At 49.8% G+C, this 20,776-nt stretch overlaps 1 protein-coding gene across 4 annotated transcripts in view; it reads left to right on the top strand.

The window, feature by feature from the left end:
* VWF (von Willebrand factor) overlaps positions 1 to 20,776 on the top strand; it is a 123,704-nt gene that overhangs the window by 38,665 nt on the left and 64,263 nt on the right. For all 4 annotated transcript variants that reach the window (XM_016162761.2, XM_016162763.2, XM_016162762.2 and 1 more), the window contains exons 13-18: positions 520 to 620; positions 4,661 to 4,856; positions 5,491 to 5,706; positions 9,507 to 9,747; positions 15,581 to 15,675; positions 18,035 to 18,195. In XM_016162761.2, the coding sequence (XP_016018247.2) occupies positions 520 to 620; positions 4,661 to 4,856; positions 5,491 to 5,706; positions 9,507 to 9,747; positions 15,581 to 15,675; positions 18,035 to 18,195 (1,010 nt within the window). The remainder of the gene's footprint in view (positions 1 to 519; positions 621 to 4,660; positions 4,857 to 5,490; positions 5,707 to 9,506; positions 9,748 to 15,580; positions 15,676 to 18,034; positions 18,196 to 20,776) is intronic.

Raw genomic sequence — 20,776 nt, forward strand, 5'->3', positions numbered from 1 at the left:
CATAGTCCATTATCCTGGCATTGCACATATTGGGTGAGCCTGGGCCAGTCCGTGCATGTTTCAGGTTGTGCGCATCTCCCCTTGAGATGATACATTTCTCCAGGGCAGGAAGTATGCCTCCTACCTCAACTTCAGCGAGAATTGCTGTATCAGCTTTGCAGACAGCATGGTTCAGGCTTGAGGACTAACTCAGCCTGGAAGCTTTGTGCAGGGCATTGTCCCAAGCTAGGAACGCACAAGCCTCTTCTGTCCTCTTGTGGCAGTGCGGGGAATGGCAGGCTGCAGCAGGAATATGGAGGCACCTTCTAGGAGAACCTTATTTGTCTTATACCCATCCTGATCACCCTTCCTCCTGAGACTCCCTTAAGGTTCATGGACATCTCCATCTTCCCCACAACTGATTGCCTTAATTGACACAGTGCTTTGTGAGACACCCAATCTCTCTCCACAATACATCTGCCTACCACCACTCTGCCTTCTCCCCATCTCAGCCTAAACCCTGCCCCTGCCCGGTTCTAGGTGACCTCCGCATCCAGCACACCGTGATGGCCTCCGTGCGCCTCAGCTATGGGGAGGACCTGCAGGTGGACTGGGATGGCCGAGGGAGGCTGCTGGTGAAGGTAGGCCCCTCCTGAGCACTGCCTTCCTGCAGTCTGGTCTTACAGAGTACCCCTTGTGCTCCAGGCAGAGTGGCTTTGTGTGCGGGAGGATTCCTTTCTCCCCGCGCCCATGCCTGCAGAGCGAGGAACAGGCCCCTCTTGTTTGCGAGAGACTGGTGCTGGCTGTCTGGGCTCTCCTCGTTTGCCCCACGGGTTCTCATGTCTGGCGCTCTGGCACCCCTGGGGCCTCTAAAGGAGGTGGGCTCCCGAGGGGCTGGGAAGGCCAGATTTGCTGCTCAGCCTCCTGGCTGCAACAGGCCTGGGAGCAGGGGTGTCTCTGGGGTGCCCACTGTGGGCAGCATGGGAAGAATCAGGTTGGAACTCACAGCCAACACTGTGTCGTGCACTCCTAAGGGACGAAACTGTCCCGCTGCCTGGTAAGGGTCACACTGGGAACCACCGGATCTCTCCCCTGGGCTGGGGGCCCCTGCCGTCTCCGGCCACTCCCCTTATTCTCCGTGGTCCTGGAGTCACGCCAGAGAGTGAGCGTCTGTTCTCAAGGCTTCCAGATACGTTTTTCTCTGGAAATTTCCCTAGCAGGTATTGTCACTGCTGTTTTACAAAGACCATGGGTCAGAGGGGCTGGGAGACGCGCTCCGCACTGAGCACCGACTGGTGGCAGAGCTGGAACGGCTTCCTGGTGGCGTCCTTCCCGCTGGACCGGTCGGTGCTTCTCACTTTTTGGTCCTCAGGTGCCTTCGCACTCTTAAAAATTATTGAAGCTCTCAAATCTCTTATGAAGGTTATAGCTATAGATCTTTACCAGATTAACTATTAAACCAGAGACATTTAAATGCATGTATTTATGAATTTAAATACATATATTTATAATCCATTTAGAAATAACAGTAATTCACCCACTTATTTTTGAAAAATAACTGTTTTCCAAAACAAAAATAAGTATTGAGAAAAACACCATTGGTTTACAAGTCTGCAAATTTCTATGATGGCTGGCTTAATAGAAGATTGCTGGAGCCTCACATCCATTTCTGCATCCAGTCTTTTGCAATCTTCTATGTCATGTAGCCTCTGGAAAATTGCACTGCACACTTGTACGAGAATGAAAGGGAGAAAGCCAAATAACACAAATATTATGAAAATAGCTTTGGCCTTGCAGGACCCCTTGAAAGGGCCTCAGAAACCCCTATGTGTCCCAAGACCACCCTTTGAGAATCGCCGCCCTAGATTCTTCCTAGGATCCCCAGAGGGTCCCTTCCTGTGTCCCTGGGTCCCATGTTTCACAGCGTTTTTGGTGTAATCTGTGATGGGCGTCTGGGGTGTCCCTCATGAGACCCCGATTTCCTCTATCCTTATGACGTCATGTTCCTCCTCTTGTTTTAAAGTCCCTGAGAAAGTTCCAAATTAACTACCATTTTTCTTTTATAAAAAAGTTAACCTAATGACCACAGACCATGGAGCATGAGGAGATTTTCTTGTTAACCTCTCATCTAGAGTTGGAAATAAAGATCCATAATTTTTAGAGCAAGAAAGTGACTTGCCTCAAGTCTCTTAGCCAGTTGGTTACAGAGTGAAGACTGGAACTCGGGTCTCCAATGTCACCTCCCGTATGCTGGTCTTCAAGGGAGGTGTCCCCCCGCCCCCATTAGCCATTCCACGTTCTCAGGAACCTCCCTCGTCCGAGAGAGGGTACTCCTGATTAGTGCGATTTCTTCCCTCCATCAGCAGGCCCACAACATCTGGGTGGCTGTCCTTCTCAGGTTTCTCTGCTCTTTGTATCTCTTTTGAGAAGAGACAGGAAGACTTCTTTTTGTGGGAATGGGACGCGGGGTTGTCTTTAGGGGTGGGTTTTAGTCCATTTAGCTAACAAGAAGAAGACTTCATTGGTCAAGATTCAGGACAGAAGCAGATGACCTCGCGGCTGTGGGAATGTGCTCTGTGTTTTGGTCTGGAGGAGGACGGGAAGCGTTTGTGGATGGGTCAGGAGGCAGGGGCATCACTGTGCTGATCCCTGAGGTTTGTGGGGGCAGCTCAGTGGAGGACGCTAGTGGGAGGCAGGACACTGGGAGGGGCAGGCTGAGTGCACTCACCCTGCGAGGAGGCTGGCGAGGTGCTGTGGGGGCTGCCTGCTCTCCTTTCCCCGGGGGACATGCTGTCCCTAAGGGCTGGGCAGTCCAGGCAGCGGGGCTCTGCTGGCTGGGATGTAGGGCCCAGCTCAGCCTTAGGTAGGGCAGTGTAGAAAGGACCCCCTGACAGTCTTCGCTTTGTCAGAAGTGTCACTGATCTGAGATTTATTTCAACTAGCAAGCATGTTCCCTAAGTCCCTGATGGGATAGTGTAGGGCTGGTGGCCTGACGTGGCCTGGCCTCCATGGGTACACCCACTCATCTATACTGGGCAAGCTGACCCCTGAGATAACATGAGAGGATGGAAAAAGATACCTATCATTTTAGAGAGTGGGGGATGGTAGCAAAGGCAGGCCTGGGGGGAGGGGGTGGAGAGAGGATGCTGAGACGTGGGTGAGGGGGAAGAGGCACCACCAATTTTGCTGCTTTCTTCAGAGCTGGCCTTGACTGTTGCCACTACATTTCAGCCTGTGTCCAAAAGAGAGCCTCATTCATTCACAAATTCGTTTAGTTATTTGTTCAGCTATTCATTTCTTCAACACATCCTCATTGAGTGTCCACGGGCACCATTGAAGAGGCTGAGGTTACAACAGCGAAACCAAACAGAATCCTCACCTCATTTAATTTAAATTCTAATAGGGGAAGACAGACAATAAGCCAACCCAACAAGTAAATTATACCATATATTAGAAGGTGATAAATCCCCGGGAGATAAATGAAGCAGTGAAGGGGACAGGAAGTGCCAGGATTGGGAAGGGTTACATTTTAAATAGGGAGGTCGGGGAAGGGCCTGGCCAGCTCAGGTGATATTTGCAAGATAAACAAGGAAACTTTACTCCATCTTCTTTCTCATTAACAATATTTACTTGGGAACATTTTATATGGATCCAGAACCTTTCAGTTGATTGTTCGTCTTGCATCTTGTTGAGTCAGAGCTGGAAGCTGCATGGGGTCAGCTGAGACCCCCAGGCCAAGCACTGAGGGTCTCAGAACACAGAGAAGTCACCAGGCGATATTCATTACATGCACAGCAGGCAGCAGGGCCCTGGGGCCTCAGCCCCGCTCCAACTTTTAACCAGAGCACTAGCCATAGAAGCCAGCAAATGCCCCCAGCTGTGCTGTGTGGAGACAGGAGGCGTGGCTCCCTAAGTTGTCCCCAAGGGTGTACTTTGGGCTCTGAAGGATGGAGAATGACACATGCCGATGGCCTGGAGTTTGACCCCAGGACCCCTCTGGTCACCTCTGGCAGACTGCCCCAGAGTCCTCGCTAACCCCACCTCCCCCAATCACACCCCCTAGAGTTCTCTTGGCTCCTGGCCTTGTCTCCTCAATGATGCTCAGAGGCTGAGTTAAATATAGAGAGTTAGGAAGGTGTTCTTTGTCACCGAAGGTGAACTCTGTGAGGACTTGGATCATAACCGACAGCCTGCTTCACCCATGTGTGTGACTGATGTGAATATTCAGGAAAGGATTGTTGACTTTGCACTGGATTCCCACGGGTGTCAGGGGTCACTGGTCCGGGGGAATCTGCTCAGACCTGCCAGGGTGACAGAGAGCACACTTGCTGGGGCTTGCTCAAACTGGCTACTAGTCCCAGCTCTGTGACCTCAGGCAAGTCTCTTTCCCTCTCTGGGACTCAGAGTCACCATCAAAAATGGCTGGATAATCTCTAAAACCTCTTCCAGCACAACAGGTCTCTGACTCTAATGATTTAAGAGCCATGATGGAGCTGATGGTAAACGATACTTCAGTTAGCTTTTTTCTTTCTTCCGCAGCCTGGGGCTTAGCGGTGGTTTATTAAATTCATATTCATTTTTCACCCAGTGAACTTTTCTGATTAAAAACCGTCTCACTAGCAAAAGGAAGCTGTGGCTGCTCTGGCGGCAGCGGCTCCAAGGTGGCCCGCTCTCCCCGCAGCTGTCCCCAGTGTACGCGGGGAAGACGTGCGGCCTGTGTGGGAACTACAACGGCAACAAGGGCGACGACTTCCGCACCGCCGCGGGGCTGGTGGAGCCCCTGGTGGAGCGCTTTGGGAACGCCTGGAAGCTGCGCGGGGACTGTGAGGACCTGCAGCGGCAGCACGGCGACCCGTGCCAACTCAACCCGCGCCTGAGTATGTGGCGGTGGGGGGAGGGTGGGGAGCACTGGCGGGGCAGCCCTGAGGTCTCCCACGTTCCAGCGCACTCCACGCGACAGCGCGCCCACCCTTAAGGGAGGGGGGGCGCGCGCTTGGTTTTTACCACCAGCATTTGATTATCTGCATCTGGGTCATTTAGTCTTCAAAGTTGCTTTCTTGAGCACCCCTCCGTGGGCCAAAGCCTGGGAAAGAAAAGAATAGTGCATAGTTCCTGCCTCTGGCCCTTCTTGCTCAGTCTGCTGGAGCAGCAGCCATCCAAACTCAGAATTAAAATATCTTCAGATAAATGCACTGAGGTGGCCGTTTGCAGATGTAATGCATCCTGGAACTATTGCTCCCTTCTGTCAGTGGGTGCGCTCTGGAAATGAGGCTTATTATTATGTATTTAAGCCAAATGTTATTAGGAAAGTACATTGGCTGTGGAAGATAAATCACAATGATTCCCACAGCCAAGACAAGTTGTTTTTGCAGCATATGCTACCGAGGGAGAATCTAGAAAGGGAGTTTCAGAGTAGGAGCCAGACATTGGCCCCTGGGGTCACAGCACCCAGGCTGTGGCGGGGCCCGAGCCAAGCCCAGCTCGCCGGCTCTCCCCCTTTTCCCCCCACAGCCAAGTTCGCGGAGGAGGCTTGCGCTCTTCTGACGTCCTCCAAATTCGAAGCCTGCCACCACGCAGTGGCCCCGCTGCCCTACCTGCAGAACTGTCACTACGATGTCTGCTCCTGCTCCAACGGCAAGGACTGCTTGTGCGACGCGGTGGCCAACTACGCCGACGCCTGTGCCCGGAAGGGCGTGCACATCGCGTGGCGGGAGCCCAGCTTCTGTGGTGGGTGCCCTCCCTGCCCGCCGCCGCCTCCACGCGACCCGACTGAATCTGCTGCGGATGCACGCAATCTCACGCACCTGTCCTTTGCAAAGCACTGCCCGTGCATTCTTGCACTGGGAGACAGGCCCAGGGCATCTGACAAGCATGGGTTTTGGGAATGGTTTATTTGCCACTTTCCCTCTCATCTCCCAGCAGGACACGGTGCGGGGCGGGGGGCGGGGACTGGCTCACCCATAGGACGGTCTGGCTACTCTGGCCTTTTCCAGGAGGGCAAATAGGACCCCCTTACCTGGAGGGTTAGAACCTAGGTGTCAGTGCCAAGCAGAGCGTTCCCGTGGCTACTGCCACCTAGTGTTGGCTTCATGTACAGCCAGACGGTGAAGTGAGCGGATCCTTGCGCCCCCAGAAGGGCTGGTGAAAGCAACGCGAAATGCACGCACCAATCTTTTGCTCTTAACTTCAGGCTAACAGTCCAACAAGTTGGTGGACTCCTGGCCCAAATAACGGGCATTGTACAGCGTTATATAAAGTATATCAAATGAATGATATCGTTACTCCCAGCTGACTTCGGAGCCCTGTTAGGTCCCTGGCACCAGAATTGGAATCTGCCCCACGCTCTGTTCAGAGTGGCTGGATTGTGTTTACTTTTTGTTGTTATTGTCATTGCTCTGGGGACATTTACTGAGTGCCCAGTGTGGTCAGGCAATGGCAGTGATATAGAGCCAGAATCTTCCTTTTTGAGGCACAGATGGAAACGGCTTCCCTACTAGGTGCCTATCGCACCGAGGGAAAGGATAATCAGATCAAGGCAGGGGCAACCAAGGAAGGCTTCTGGAGGTGGTGTACCTGACTGCCTCTTAAAGGCCACTTTCTTGGCAGAAAAGAGTTGTTTCTGATGAGGAAATAGTAGCAGTGATGTGCAGTTGTGAGGAAGGTCCTCCGGGAGGATAGGGTATAGTGGATATTCTGGCTTTTCAGGCGAGGTAGATGTGTTTGGAGACTAAGATATTGGTGGTCCTGACAGAAGCAGGAAAATAGGAGCTATGAGAAATGTTAAAAGGACTTAATATCATGTATTGGAAGAGAATTTCAGGTACGGGGGCTCTAGAAGTGTCACTATTTGGCATTTATTAGGCCTACTTATGTTTCTAGTCTGAGCAATCTCAAAAAAAAAAAAAGCAGCGACAAAAGTAAGGATAAAAGGGAACGAACATATAGATCCATTCAGTTGTGTCCTCCGTCCCTCTCAGCTCTGGGATGACAGAGAGAGTCATGAGTTAGCAGCTGGAAGAACTAAGGCTGAGAGCTTGTTGGCTATTTGCCTGTGACTTTCTAGGTATGTGACCTTGAGCCCTTTACTTCATCCTTCCAGACTTCAGGTCCTCGTCAGTGCTTGCTTTTTAGAAGTTAGGGAAAGTAATGAGAGCTAAATGACACATTGTTTAATGAATCTGCTGTGCTTGTCCACCAACATTAGAAACTGTGCATTATCAATGTGCTATAGAACCTAAGGATTTCCTAGTTTGGGATGTTCTCTCAGAGTGCTGAGGGCTTACCAAAATATATTTTAATCTCCTAGGAGCAGCTGTTCTTAACCTTCACTGAGAAGAGAACAAGAGGAAATGGGCTGACACAGCAGCATCAGGGACTGAGACTGGGTTAAAGTTCTGACTCCTGAGGCTTTAAGATACAGCAGAAAGTGTGGGGCGTTGGAAGGAGCTTTCCCCAGAGACTTTTAAGGACAAAAGGGATCTGTCTCTATGGCTTTGAGTGAAGGCGAACCAGAGAAAAGGCCAGCCGGATGGCCTTGGGTTGTTCCTGTGAGCCCAAGGAGGGCGGGCAGGACTCCTGGTTTCATTCTATTTCTCATTTTCCTTCCTAAGAAATGAACAGAGCTCCCTAAACCATTGACTCCATTCAGAAGAGGTCACATCAACCGGGGACACTCATGGAGCATGGACCCATCACGTAGCTACTTTGTGGGATGCTGTGAGGAGATTCGGGAGACACACACAAATATTTTTCTTGTAAATTGGTTGTTCCCTTTGGGAAGGCAAGGCTATGGGCTCCTTGAAGCCAGGGACCAAGTCTCACCATCTCTGCATCCCTATGCTTAGCACAGCTCCTGGCACCTGGTGGGAGCACACTAAGCATCTGTTAAACTGAGATGTGCATTACTTCTTCTGGGGAAGAAGGCCACAGGAAAAGTTTAACGTGGCTCCGAGCCAGCTCCGGAGACAGTCTGTCAGAGAGTAAAAGCTCTTAGGTCCAGCTGCTCCTTAGTGGGTGAAATGTGCCCTCATCACTGCGGATTCAATGGATTGAAGGGGTTTTCCATCTCTGTTGCCCAATGTGCCACATCTTAATCCTCTCTCTAAATATTTATCCTGTGACCCAACTCCTCTTCTGGTTCATGTCTAATATGGTTAGAGAGCCCCTTCCACCCCCCAGATACCAAGCCCGGAGCAGATGCAGGAGGGGAGGGCTGCAGGGGCTCTCGAGAGGACCTCTGCCCCTATTTCTGAGGTTTATGGCAGGGTTTCCTTTCACAGTGTCTCTGAAATGCACTGTCAGTGGGTTTCACTGTAGAAATGCATTGTAGAAATGTAATGTATTGTCCCCAGAGTGAGGTTCTCATTTCTCAGATAACAGCTGGTCAGCAACAGGAAAGCATTTTGCTTTTCACACCTCCCAGTAAAAACGTTTCACCATCGGGGTACTCACGAGACTTCTGTGAGCACAGAAAGTGGGTTATGTGTCAGCCAGAATCCAGGAGGGCAAGTTCTCCTTAGGCCCAAACCTTTGTCTGGAACACCCCTCTCACCTGGAGCCTACTGAGCTGGGGCCGTGTTTCCCCAGTCATCGGAATGTAGTAACCGCATGCTAGGCATCGCTCTCAACATGTTAGCTCACAACCTTTGCACACACCTAGGTGGGTAGTGTTATTGTATTCCAGGGAGGAAACTGCTCAAAGTCACATCACTCACTAGTGGCAGAACGGGGGCTTGAATCCAGGAATTCGGGGTATGGATTCCCTCTCCGGGCTGCTCTGCCACGTTGTCGCACTTCCTGTCAGCTTTTGTGTGTTGTGCCGTTCCCACGTGGGAGGCCAGGGAGAGTGAGGGCCGTGGGTAGTTGGATGCTGCCTGCTTTGCTGGGGGAGGTATGAGTGTCCCTGCTCTTTGTGACGGGCATGTTTTCAACAGCATGGTTCCTGAGGGCCCTTTTTTTTTTTTTTAAGAGTATAATGGGTAAGAGCTTTCGGGTCATAGGAAGCTAGGTTTGAATCCTGCCTCTGCTTCTTTCTGTGAGGCATGACCCTCACAAATTCCTTAGCTTAAGTGTCAGTTTTCTTACCTGTAGAAAGGGGGTTATGAGATCTAACTCACTGAGAGAAGCATAAAAAGCATAAAACCTGCGTGAAGAGCACGAGGTTCAGTAGGTGCTCGATTAATGGTTGCCATTGTTGTTATTACGATCACGGGAGAACTACCCTTGCTTATCATGCCCAGTTCTTGTTAACAGTCACAGGTTCGCTTTCCACCAGGATTTCTACTAGGTTTTGAGAATTCAGAGACAACTGAGCTGATCCCACTGGTTAGGCAGAGACAACGCGGGCATCCCTGACTATAGCAGACATTTGCGAGCATAGAAATACACTTTTGCTCATAGTGGGAAAGGAAGGCAGTGACCATACAGATATAATTGGGGGGGGGGGGGTTAAACCTGTAAGGGGTGGCACCCCAAGCCCTAAACCATGGTCCTTGTTATCTTAATGTTTCCCTCTCCCTCTCTCGCAGCACTGAGCTGCCCACAGGGCCAGGTGTACCTGCAGTGTGGGACCCCCTGCAACCTGACCTGCCGCTCCCTGTCCCACCCGGACGAGGAATGCAACGAGGTCTGCTTGGAGGGCTGCTTCTGCCCACCAGGGCTCTACCTGGATGAGAGGGGAGACTGCGTGCCCAAGGCCCAGTGCCCCTGTTACTATGATGGTGAGATCTTCCAGCCCGAAGACATCTTCTCAGACCATCACACCATGTGGTAAGTGCAGGCGGCAGGGCCAGGAGAAAGCAAAAATGGTTCTCCAAGTCCTTCATGTCACAGATGGATACCTGAGACTCAAGAAGGGAAGTGACTCGTGCAGAGGACGACAGCAAGTCAGAGCAGAGCTGGGGCGTCACCCAGGTCTTCTGACTTCCTTCCTTTGCAGGGAACTAACACTCCAGGCTGGAAGTCGGAATCCTTGAGCTTTATTGCCAACGATTACATGTTAGACCCCATTTTCCTGCTCTGGGTCTCGGTTTGCCTTTTTTAGAACAGGATGTGGGAGCTTTCCCTGTCCTGCTCCCCTTCAGCCTCCTGTCAGGGTCTCAGGCAGAAGCAATTGAACCAGAAGAATATACACCCCAGAAGCATCGCCTCAGTGGTGCATTGCTATCCTGACTCACTATCGTGCATGACCCTGAAAAACTCAGTGCCGGGTACTGGCTAGAGACTGGTGGCCTAAAGATGAACCAGACAGTGTGGGCCCCGGAGAAGCTGACAGTCTGCCTGGGAGAACAGTTAAAATGTCCTGATTGTGGAAAATTTCAATTACGTAAAAGAGAGAGAATAGTGTAAGGAGCCCTAATGCATCCATCTTGGCTTCAGTGATTACCAGCACTTGTCATTCTTATTTTATCTCTTCCCTCCTCCCCTACTTGTCTGGAATAATTTATAGAAAACCTCAGATATTATATTGTTACATCTGAAAATACTTCAGTATGTATTTTTATAGATAAGCACTTAAAAAAATAAACCTAACCATAATTCCATTATTAACCTAAACATTAACAATTCCCTAATAACACCTAACATTTATTCCATATTCACTTTTTCCTAATTGTCTCAAAATGTCTTTTTATAACCGGTTCATTCAAATCAAGATCCAGACAAAGTCTGCTCATTGCATTTGGTATGAAGCTTTTTCTCATCATTCTGGAGATTAATTTGCAGCCCCTTCCAATTGCATGTACCCAGAGCAGATTGTTTACACTTACATGAAAACAGTTATGGCCATTGGACCTGGATTACAGTGAAATGTTTTATATATTCCTGTAGGCTGTGACCTCTTCAAGAGTAGAGAATGTACGCTGGGCCCTGATCCCCAACACCTAACATAGTTCTGCCAAAAAGTAGTACAACCAATATTTACTGAGATAAAATAGCTATAATATTTGGTAGACAGAGCATATCAGAGACACAAACCCCCTACTCATTTGGAACAGGAAGGATTGCTTCCATTCAGGAGGAGCTGGGGGAGACTCAATGCGAGAGGTGGCTTTTGAGTTTGAGGAGGATACTAAGAGCAGGGGTGGGGTGGAATAATGGGAGGGGGGCTTTTGTAGGAGGGGCCCTGGTGCTAAAACGTAAAAGGAGTACTCAGCAAGCACCAAGGACAATCCTCGGTGGAAACATGCTGTGTGAAGGAAAGATAAGACGAGATGGAAGTCGAGATGGAAGGTGAGGACTGGTGCTTCCAAGGCAGTGGGACCTTGAAAGGTTTGAGCACAGAGCAAATAGGATCAAAATGTAGCTTCAAGGAGTGAGTTCTGGAAGCTGCATGAAATATGAAGGCAGGGAGCTCAGTTGTGGGAAGATGTTGACACAGCCTGGCCACAAGGTGCCCTGGGCAGGCAGTGGCGGTATAAATGGAGACTGGGGACAGAAGTGGGGACAGAGGCAGGGATATCAGGAAGCAAACAACCTGGGAGGGTGTTTGGGAGCAGGAGGTTTGTTCGAGATGGCCCCAGGGTTTTGAACTTGAATGCTTGAGGGGACGGTGATGTCAAGAACAAGAGGGCGCTTTGTAGGAAGAGGAAAGAGGTGAGTTTGGCTTTGACCTTGATGACTTTGAGTTACCAAGAGGGCATCTTGGTAAATGAATGGAATCAACAGCCGGAGTTATGCGTTTGGAACTTGGGGGAGGGATTGAGTCTGGAGAAAAAGATTTGTATGAAGGTGACAGTGTCAGGCATAGGAATAGCTGGGCTTGCTGAGGGGAGTGGACTGAAGAGCGAAAAAGAGAACTGAGTCTAGAATTTGGAGGAATGTACAGAGGGCCAGAAGAAGAGAAAGAGGATCTTATGAGAGAGGCCAAAAAAAAAAAAAAAAAAAAAAAAAAAAGAGCCAGCCCAAAGAGCAGAACCAGGACAAGGTCATATCATGGAAGTAAAAGAAACAGGGGAATGATATCTTCTGTTGGTTTGAACTTTTGGCTGTAGCCCAGTGGTTGTTTTACTACAGTTGTCTGGCTAAAGTTTTCAAGGTATTTCTCTCTGGGACCTTAAAATCACAGTTAGTCAGCCAGAGCTTGCTTTTTAACTGAGGAATTTGAGGCTTAGAGGGATTATCACTTTGCCAGATCATCTAGGCAGTGACTAGACCTAGGGACTGTTGAACTCTTTATATTACGTGAAGAATAAGCTGTTGAATTTGGTGATCAGAAGGTCATAGTGGCCCCCATGTTTCACTAGTATGGTAAGGGAAGAAGCCAGAAAGTAGGAGGCTGTGTTGACTTGGAGGGGAGTAAGTGTCCCTGGTTATTTTTACCAGTTTAGAGGCACAAGGAAGGTGAGAGATAGGGTATAGGAAGGAGCTCCCAGGTGAACAGGGCTGGGGCATGGCCCTGGCTTCAGGCTCTTCTCAGAGCCTGCACATCAGCGATCTCATCTTTCCATCTCTCTCGGTCACCAGGGCCAAACACTATGGACCACTCTGTTTCTCTACTTCATTTAGAAACTAAGATTTCATGGAGCATGTGAGCCAGAGGGAACTCAGGGCTTATCCGTGGCTGTAGAATTTCATGTGTTAGACAACACACTAAAGAATGAGCCCAGCTGGGTGAATGCTGGTGATGCCCATGACAGAGTGGTAGGAAGGTGTAAACACACATGGCCTGGAATGATGGCTTTTTGTTCGGCCATCAAAAAGCCATCACAGTAGAGTGCTTCAACTACTGCAGGCCAGGCTCTGGGCAGGAGTTGATTTTTTAACCTACCTCTGTTTTTTTTTTAAACAAAATTGAGCTTTTGAGTCATGTCCAAATGACAGATAGAACATGACATTTGGGGAAGGATAGTTTTTAAATCAAGGGTTATTTAAAATACCAGAAGGCATAAGTTCTGCATGTACCCACAGAGAGAGAAGGGCTGATCTCTTGTTCCTTCAACAAAGTTTGATCGAACAGTAGCCACATTAAACATGCTCAGAATCTTTGTAATCAGAGAAATGCAAATTAAAACAATGCATATTACTTCCTATCTATTAGACTGAAAAAATTTGAAATCTGGATAATGCCAGGGATGTGGGACCTGGGCCCCTGATTTGCTGCTGGCAGGACATAGATGGAAGAAACTTCCAGTATCTTTCTAAAACCTAAGTCTGATTATGTCCCATCTTTGCTCAGAATCCTTCAATACCTTCCCTCACTGGGCCTTAGGATAAAGATGAAATCCCTACTCTGGCCTCCCAGGGCTCACATGATCCACCTACCATTCCCCTCTCCGACCCCATGGCCTTTTTTTAATCTTGAAGGGCATTGATCCATTCAAACCCAAGGTCAGTTGCACCTGGGAGAGCAATTGGCATGGTACATGCAGATTAGATATTCAGACCTGATATTCCCTTGGTTCGGTTCGTGGTTCTTGCACAGGTTCTTAAGGGTGCATGTAGGAAAATATTAATCACAGCCATGTTGGTGACAGGAGTAGATGACAATCTGTGGGTATCACGGGGAGGGCGAGTGGTAAAATGCAGTGGACGCACACTGCAGAGCATCGTGCAGCCTCAGAAGCGCCAGAGAAGTAGGACGTGTATTAACAAGGACGAATCTTCCATACATGGCAATGAATGAAAGAAGCAAAACACAGTGGGATGTATGAGATAATACTGTTTAAATACATCAAACATGCACGCGAAACAATCATGTGTTTCATAAGAATATACTCAGGCAGGCATACATTAAGCAGAATAAGATTGTATTATCTGTTGTTGCATGAAAAAATCACCCCCCAAATTTAACAGATTAAAACAATAAGCATTTATAACCTCACATGGTTTCTGAAGGTCAGTATCTGGGAGCAGCTCAGCTGGGTGGTTTGTCTCAGGTTCCCTCACAAGGTCACGGTCAAGCTGTTGGGCAGGCCCGTGGGCATCTGGAGGCTTGACTGGGGCTGGAGAGTCCATTCCCAGCTCATTCACACAGCCGTTGGCAGGAGGCTTCGGTTCCTTGCCATGGGGACCTTTCCATGTGGCTGCTCATGACACAGTTCCTCCAGACTGGATAATCCTAGAGAGAGCCCAAAGAGGGAAGCCACAGTCTTGTATAACCTAATCTTAAGTGACATGCTAGGTCACTGTTTCCATGTACTGTTGGTCACACAGACCAACCTCAGTACAATGTAGGAGGAGATTACACAAAGGTGTGACCACCAGGGTGTGAGGATCATAGGGGGCCATTTAGGAAATAGATACCAAGAAGATAGTTGCCCATGAAAGGGGAAGGGGTTGGGATTAGAGGGACGGAATAAAAGAAACATTTTAAAAATTATTGTGTGCTTTATGCAAAGCCTTATGCTGGGTGCTGGGGATACAGTGGTGAGCAAGAGCAGTCATGGCTTCTGGCCTCTTGGGTCAGAAGAGAGAGACGGTAACCAAAAAAACCTCAAATACAGGTAAACGTACATGTGTGGTAAGTTCTAGGAAGAGAAGTATGTGGTCTATGAAAGCTTGAAATGGTTTGGGGACAAAGAAGGGTGTGTGTGTGTGTGTGTGTGTGTGTGTGTGTGTGTGTGTGTGTGTTGGGCAGAAGTGACATTAGATCAGAGAAAACGGTGTATGCAAAGCCCTGTGTTTGAAGGGAGCAATATACCTTTCAGATTAAAAGACAGCCATGGGATTGGTGACTGGAGAGGTCAGACAGTGTGGGGCCTGGGAGGCCATGGTAGGGATTTGATCTTTATCCTAATGCCTAGAAGGGGGAGCTACTGAAGAATTCCAAGCAGGGATGTGGAATAATCAGATTTAGGTTTTGGAAAGATGCTTGGGCTGCCAAGAGGAGTGCGTGTTGGAGAGAGGCAAGGTGCTGGGGCATCAGAAAGCTTTCTCATTGTCCAGGTGAGAGGTGATGGCAGCTCATGGCAGTGGAGATAGAGAAGTGGATATGAATTCCAGAGATGTTTAGGAGGTAAAGCCCAGGTGCTTGGTGATGGGTGAGACGTAGGAGGTGGGGAGAAGACGGTGTCGGGGCTGATCCCTGGGTGTTGACACGAGGTGGACGGAGGTGCCATGCAATGACTCAGAGCCCTGGATGACTCGCTTGGTGGGGGGTCATGCGTTCAGTTTTGGACCTACTGAGTTCGAAGTGCCTGTGAGACACCCAACGTGGCAATCCCATCTCACGGGCATTTGAGTAGATGGGTTCTGGGTTTCGAAGGGGAGATGCGAGCTGCCGGCGTGAATGTGTGAGTCATCTCGGGGGTGGGAGCTGGGCTGTGGGTGACACATGGTGTGAGAAGCAGAGACCCTAGGATGGCCCCAGCAGACGAGGGTGAGTATAGTGAGGCCGAGGAGGAGTAACCGGCAACCAGGAGGAAAACCAGGAGAAATTTAAAAAAGATTTTCTGGAAGAATGGAGTAGACAATAATGATGAGTAACACTGAAGGGAATCAAGTAGGAAAAGAACTGAGAGCAGTTCCATCGGGTTTAGCGACACGGTGGCCACTGGTGGCCGTAGCAAGCTACGTTTCCGACGCGTCATGGGACCGGGAGCCCAGAGAGCGAGCGGGAGGTGATGCTGCTCTCGTAAAGCGGGGCCGTGATTTTTCTTCGCAGCTACTGTGAGGACGGCTTCATGCGCTGTACCACGAGTGGAGCCCCGGGAAGCCTGTTGCCACATGCTGTCCTCAGCAGCCCCCTGTCTCACCGCAGTAAGTACTGCCCTGGAAGGGCTCTTCACCGCCCTCCGCCCAGACTGCGCGCGTGAAGAGTGGGGGAGAGAGCTGGGCTACTGTCTGGTGGGCATGTCCGTTCGGACCCGTGTCAGGATTGCCACAATTCCTGCGTTTGCGTGAGTGACTTTCAGGCCTAGACCGGCCTCTGCATGTGTAAGTCCAAGTTCTTGAGGCTGGAAGAGTTTCATTTTGTGACTTGAGAAAGACTGAACTTTCTGCAAGATGGATTCAGTGAGACCTCCAGTTTGCCCATGGTGACCTTAACTCAGTGAGCAGACGTGAATGAGGTGGTCACTTTGATTGTGGTGAAGACCACCCTCCTTTGATGGCCTGCTTTTTCCTTAGGACCTGTCAAGGACACCTCTTTTGAAAGCTTCTCAGATGAATTTGAAAGAGGGGGGTTCAGACCTGTTGCTCTCAGTTTGAAGGTCTTAATAGTTGTTGCTATTTAAGGACAAGGCCCAGAGGGAGGAGGGGCTGACCTGGTCGGTGGGACCATATTCACATTAATGGACCAGGAGAGCCTTATTGGTTTCCAGAAGGATCATCCTTGCTTAGAAAGGATTCTCCCAGTAGGTAGGAGAGATACCTTTAGGCAGATAAATGGGAAATTTTCAACCTCCAGCTTGACCTCTTCTCTCTCTCACCTTCCTCAAGATGCCCTCTCTCCAGCCCTGTGCCCTGTGTTTGCCTTCCAGCTTGCCCTGGGTGAGAATTCTGGTCACCCCTCATGCCTGATTGTGGAGCGTCTCAGCCTGGAGCTGGGGCAGGATCCCAAGCACATGGGTCACTCACAAGTTGAAATCAAAACGTGTGACCTTGTCCTATTCAGTCTGGGCTGCTGTAACAAAATACCTCAGACTGGGTGGCTTATAAACAACAGAAGCTTATCACTCACAGTTCTGGAGGCTGGAAGTCTGAGACCAGGGCCCCACTACGGTTGGGTGAGGGGCCTCTTCCCGGTTCACAGCTGATGCTTTCGCACTGTGTCCTCACATGGTGGAAGGGGCGCGAGAGCTCTGTGGGGTCTCTTTCATAAGGGCACTAATCTCATTCATGAGGACTGAACCCTCATGACCTACTGACCTCCCCAAAGCCTCACTATCTAATGCCATCACATTTGGGGGTAAGGATTTCAACATATGGATTTGGGGGATGACACAAACATTCAGCCCATAGCCAGCTTCAAGGTCACTAAATCTTTTTTCCTCTATGTTGTCTCTCATTGTGGCATCTTTTCCACACCCTCACCCCTCTCTGTTGCATTCTGCCTCCTGGGTCTGTCTTTAATGCTTCCTCTTGCTCAGAGTCTTTTAGGGTACTCATTGGAGGGTGTCTATTTCTAAGTCAGAAAGTTACTAGAATTTTGCGAGATTTGAAAAAGCCATTTAACCTTTTAGGATTTTAATTTCCTAAAAAAAGTTTTCATGTACAAATAAGGCTGGAAATTCTGGCTTTCTGGTCCACAAGAGATAGGAAGGGCTATATATAATACGATATACATGCTATGAAGTGCATCAGGTGTCTGCAAGAAAGGTGCTGTATCATCATCTCCTGTGGTCCATTTCTTCAGTCAGCCATTGATACTTACTAACTGTCAGCAGAGGTGAAACATCAATGAACAAAGTAGACAAAACCCCCTGCCTTCACAGAGCATGTAGCCTAGCGGGTGGGGTCAAGGTAAAGGGCGGGGCGGAAAAATAAGTAAATAAAACACATAGTATGTCAGGTGGTGACATAAGATGGTGACCAGATGGAGAAGGACGAAGCAGGGAGGGCAGGTGGGCGTGCCAGGGGTGGGGCATTGCCCATGTAAGTAGAGTGGGTGGGGTGGCCAGTGGCTGGGCGGAGGATGGCAGATGAGCAAAGAAAGGCTTCTTTAAAGTTTTGGTGACTAAATTAGGGGTAACCATTTTAGGACTGTCCTGTGGGGGCCCATGGAAGTTCCTTTTTAATACCTGAACCCAGGTCCTCAAAAGCCCAGGTCTGGACATTTCTGTAGTGCATTGTTATTCAATGCAGCCTGCTAAAGCAGGATCCAGGGGGTTGTGGAGTGTGGCCAGCAGAGGGATGCTGGGATCTGAGAGGCACCTCCAGCATCGGTGGGGGTCAGAGGCTCAGGCGAGTAGGTGAGGCTGCCATCACAGTCCCATGCAAGGATCTGGCGCAGAGCTAGACCTGGTTGGAGATTGGGCAGCACCTCACTCACCCCAGGGAGTGGGCAGCTCAGTGTCTCTGAAATTGAGTGGAATACACCTTGGGGATCAAAGGACAGCGTGAGAGTAGATGCACCCACTCCATCGCTAATGGCCTCTTTGATTTTTCTGTCTCCAAGGCAAAAGGAGCTTGTCCTGCCGGCCCCCCATGATCAAGTTCGTGTGTCCTGCTGACAACCCACGAGCTGAAGGGCTGGAGTGTGCCAAAACCTGCCAGAACTACGACCTGGAGTGTATGAGCGTGGGCTGCGTCTCCGGCTGCCTCTGCCCCCAGGGCATGGTGAGCTGCCCGCCGCTGGCCTGGGCTGGCAGCCTTCCATTTCCCTATGGACAGAGGGGAGGAAACAAGAGCTAAGCCAGGATGGTAACAGGGTGGCGGTGGTGATGGGGACAGGGGTGGGAAAGAGTCCTCTGTGTCTCAGTCAGCCGCCCCGGTCAGAGAAAGTGTCTGAGTTGATCCTCGTGAGATCAGACAAAAATATAAGAATTTAGCACACAGAGGTGCCACCTGTAGGAAGCAAAGCAAGGATTTCCAGAAAATACTTACAAGTGAAAACAGGCATTTCCACTAGAATTTTCTCAAGGGCTTTGTTGCATTGTGTGACGTGAAGAGGACACACCTATTTGCATATGATTTGCATATACTATATGTATGAAACTTTCTGTTTCAAGAGGAGGCATTGATGCCCCTGTCACGCCATCAGCAAGCCACGGGTCCAACATGTCCCTTCTTCACACTGAGCCTTGTTTTCCTCATCTATGAAGTGAGTTGTGAGGTCTTGGCCAGCTCCTAACATTCCATGATTCTGAGACTGGGGCTGCAAACATGCAAATGGTGGCCAGCAGCTTCTTGGGGGCCAGGAGTGGCCCAAGGAGGCCACCTGGCTCCTATGTGCCTCTTGATGGTGGCAATGGTCTGAGCACGCCCAAGTTTCCTTACCTCCCTCCCAAGTCTAATCTTAGGCCAATTTGTATTAAATATATGATACAAATATTATTCTTGTCACCCTGAAGGATGCATCTTCTGGGTTTTTTGCTTTCAAATGCATCCTGTCTTCTTGCTTTCTCTGACTCTAATTCCCCAGACAAGGCGAGTGGTGAGGGGCAGGGGTTGTAGAGGTTAAATGGGAGGGAGCAGTACGGCTCTCATATGGCTGTAAAGGGCATGAATCATGCCCAGGCCTCAGCTGGAGGGGCGGTGTCCTGGCCCATGGGAGCTACCAGTGTTCTGTGGAGGGCGCTTGGACCCTCCACCGGTGGCACTCGGGAAGACTGCCGATTGGCAGATGGCCTCTCTCCTTCTCTCCAACCCTTTCTCCTCCAAGAGAGAGACTAGCTGTTACTCATTCTCCCCTGGATGTTCCCCTCTGTCTTAGCCTCTCAGGATTATGGAACCGTCTTTTCGAATGGGGGAGCTAGAGACTGGCCAGGGAGCACCCCCAAACTGGAAGGTCTTGTTCGGTGCCTTAGCAGAAGGTGGCTATTCAAAGAGGTGGATAAGGAGGAGGAAGCTCAGACGCGGGCAGCGTCAGAAGCAGGAGAGGGGAGGGCAAGCTTCCACGTTGCCCTTTTTATCCAAAGGGCCCCTTATTTTGAAAGTCCCATCACCATACCCGGAGGTGAAATTTTCTGGCGAGAAAAAGGATATCCCTCAGGAGATTATGTCAGCATCAGGGACTCTTCAATGAACCTTTTTTTCATGAAGGAAACAGTACAGATAGTCTCGAATATTAATAACTACAATAATTGCATTATTGTCTCAAATCCCCAGTAGAGAGTGAGACCTCGAGTGCAGGATGTGGACGCACTGTTAGGTGGGAGCTCTTGGGCATTCCTGAAGCCTCTGGCATGCATTCTGAGGACAGTCTAGATATCTGTCATATGATGGGTGTCTCTCACCTCAACTGCACAGGACCGTAAACTCGAGAGCTCATAGTGTAAGAGATTGGGTTATTTTCACAACTGCTTCATTACAATGCCGACTAACGTGCGAATTGTCGAGGCCAGGTTCAGCAGAGCAGAAAAGTCCTGGTGATTTATTAAGTGCACAGTGTGTTGGCTGCTGCATAGGACACGTGTTCTTGGCCACAACGCAAAGAAAAAGGAGCTAGAAACACCCTGTTTGGGCCCGTCTGACGGTGTAGACATCCTCCCCATGGGTATTTCTCAGCACGGCCCCACGGCCCCTGCGGAAAGTGGCGAGGTTGTGGCATGTTACCGAGGGTTTGCGGGGAGAGGTCAGGGGAAGGAAGCAGTTCTTTCCTGCGAGGCAGACCTACTGAGAGCAGAAGGAGCTCCGAGTGGGATCAGGCATCAGGGGGCCAAGCCCTCAGTCCAGGCTTCACGACCGTCTCACTCCTTGCTCTTGCACAGTCATCCACTCTTTCTCTAAGCCTCAGTTGCCTCACCTGTAACATGGACACATGATTCCTGTCTCGCCTTCATCACACATCAGCTGTGAGCCTGAAGGAGCTGTGCATGGAAGCACTGTTAAAACCAGAAAGCGCTACAGAATCGTAGAAATAGCTTTAATTGTTGTTTTTGTAAATAGCAAGGCTCAGTCTCAGAGGCTGTTTCGTCCACCGCCCCTCCTGTCCACGAGGAGAGACCTGCGAAGGACCCTTTCTCTTAACTTTCTGACCTGTCACGGACCAATGCTTTTATAAATATGATGGAAAAGAATGATCAGAAAAGTGAAGCAAAAAAGCAAGGGCATGCAAAATATGAACTTCCTCAATTTTTATTAGACGACAGACACGATCTGTTACTCAGTCAGATTGCCGTGTGGTTTCCGAAACACCTCTTCCTCACCTCTGTGCTTGCCTCATCACAGACTGGCGCTGGTCCTCGGACCGCGCTCC

The sequence above is a fragment of the Rousettus aegyptiacus genome, unplaced genomic scaffold, assembly GCF_014176215.1.
Source record: "Rousettus aegyptiacus isolate mRouAeg1 unplaced genomic scaffold, mRouAeg1.p scaffold_m13_p_2, whole genome shotgun sequence".
Classification (NCBI taxonomy): Eukaryota; Metazoa; Chordata; class Mammalia; order Chiroptera; family Pteropodidae; genus Rousettus; species Rousettus aegyptiacus.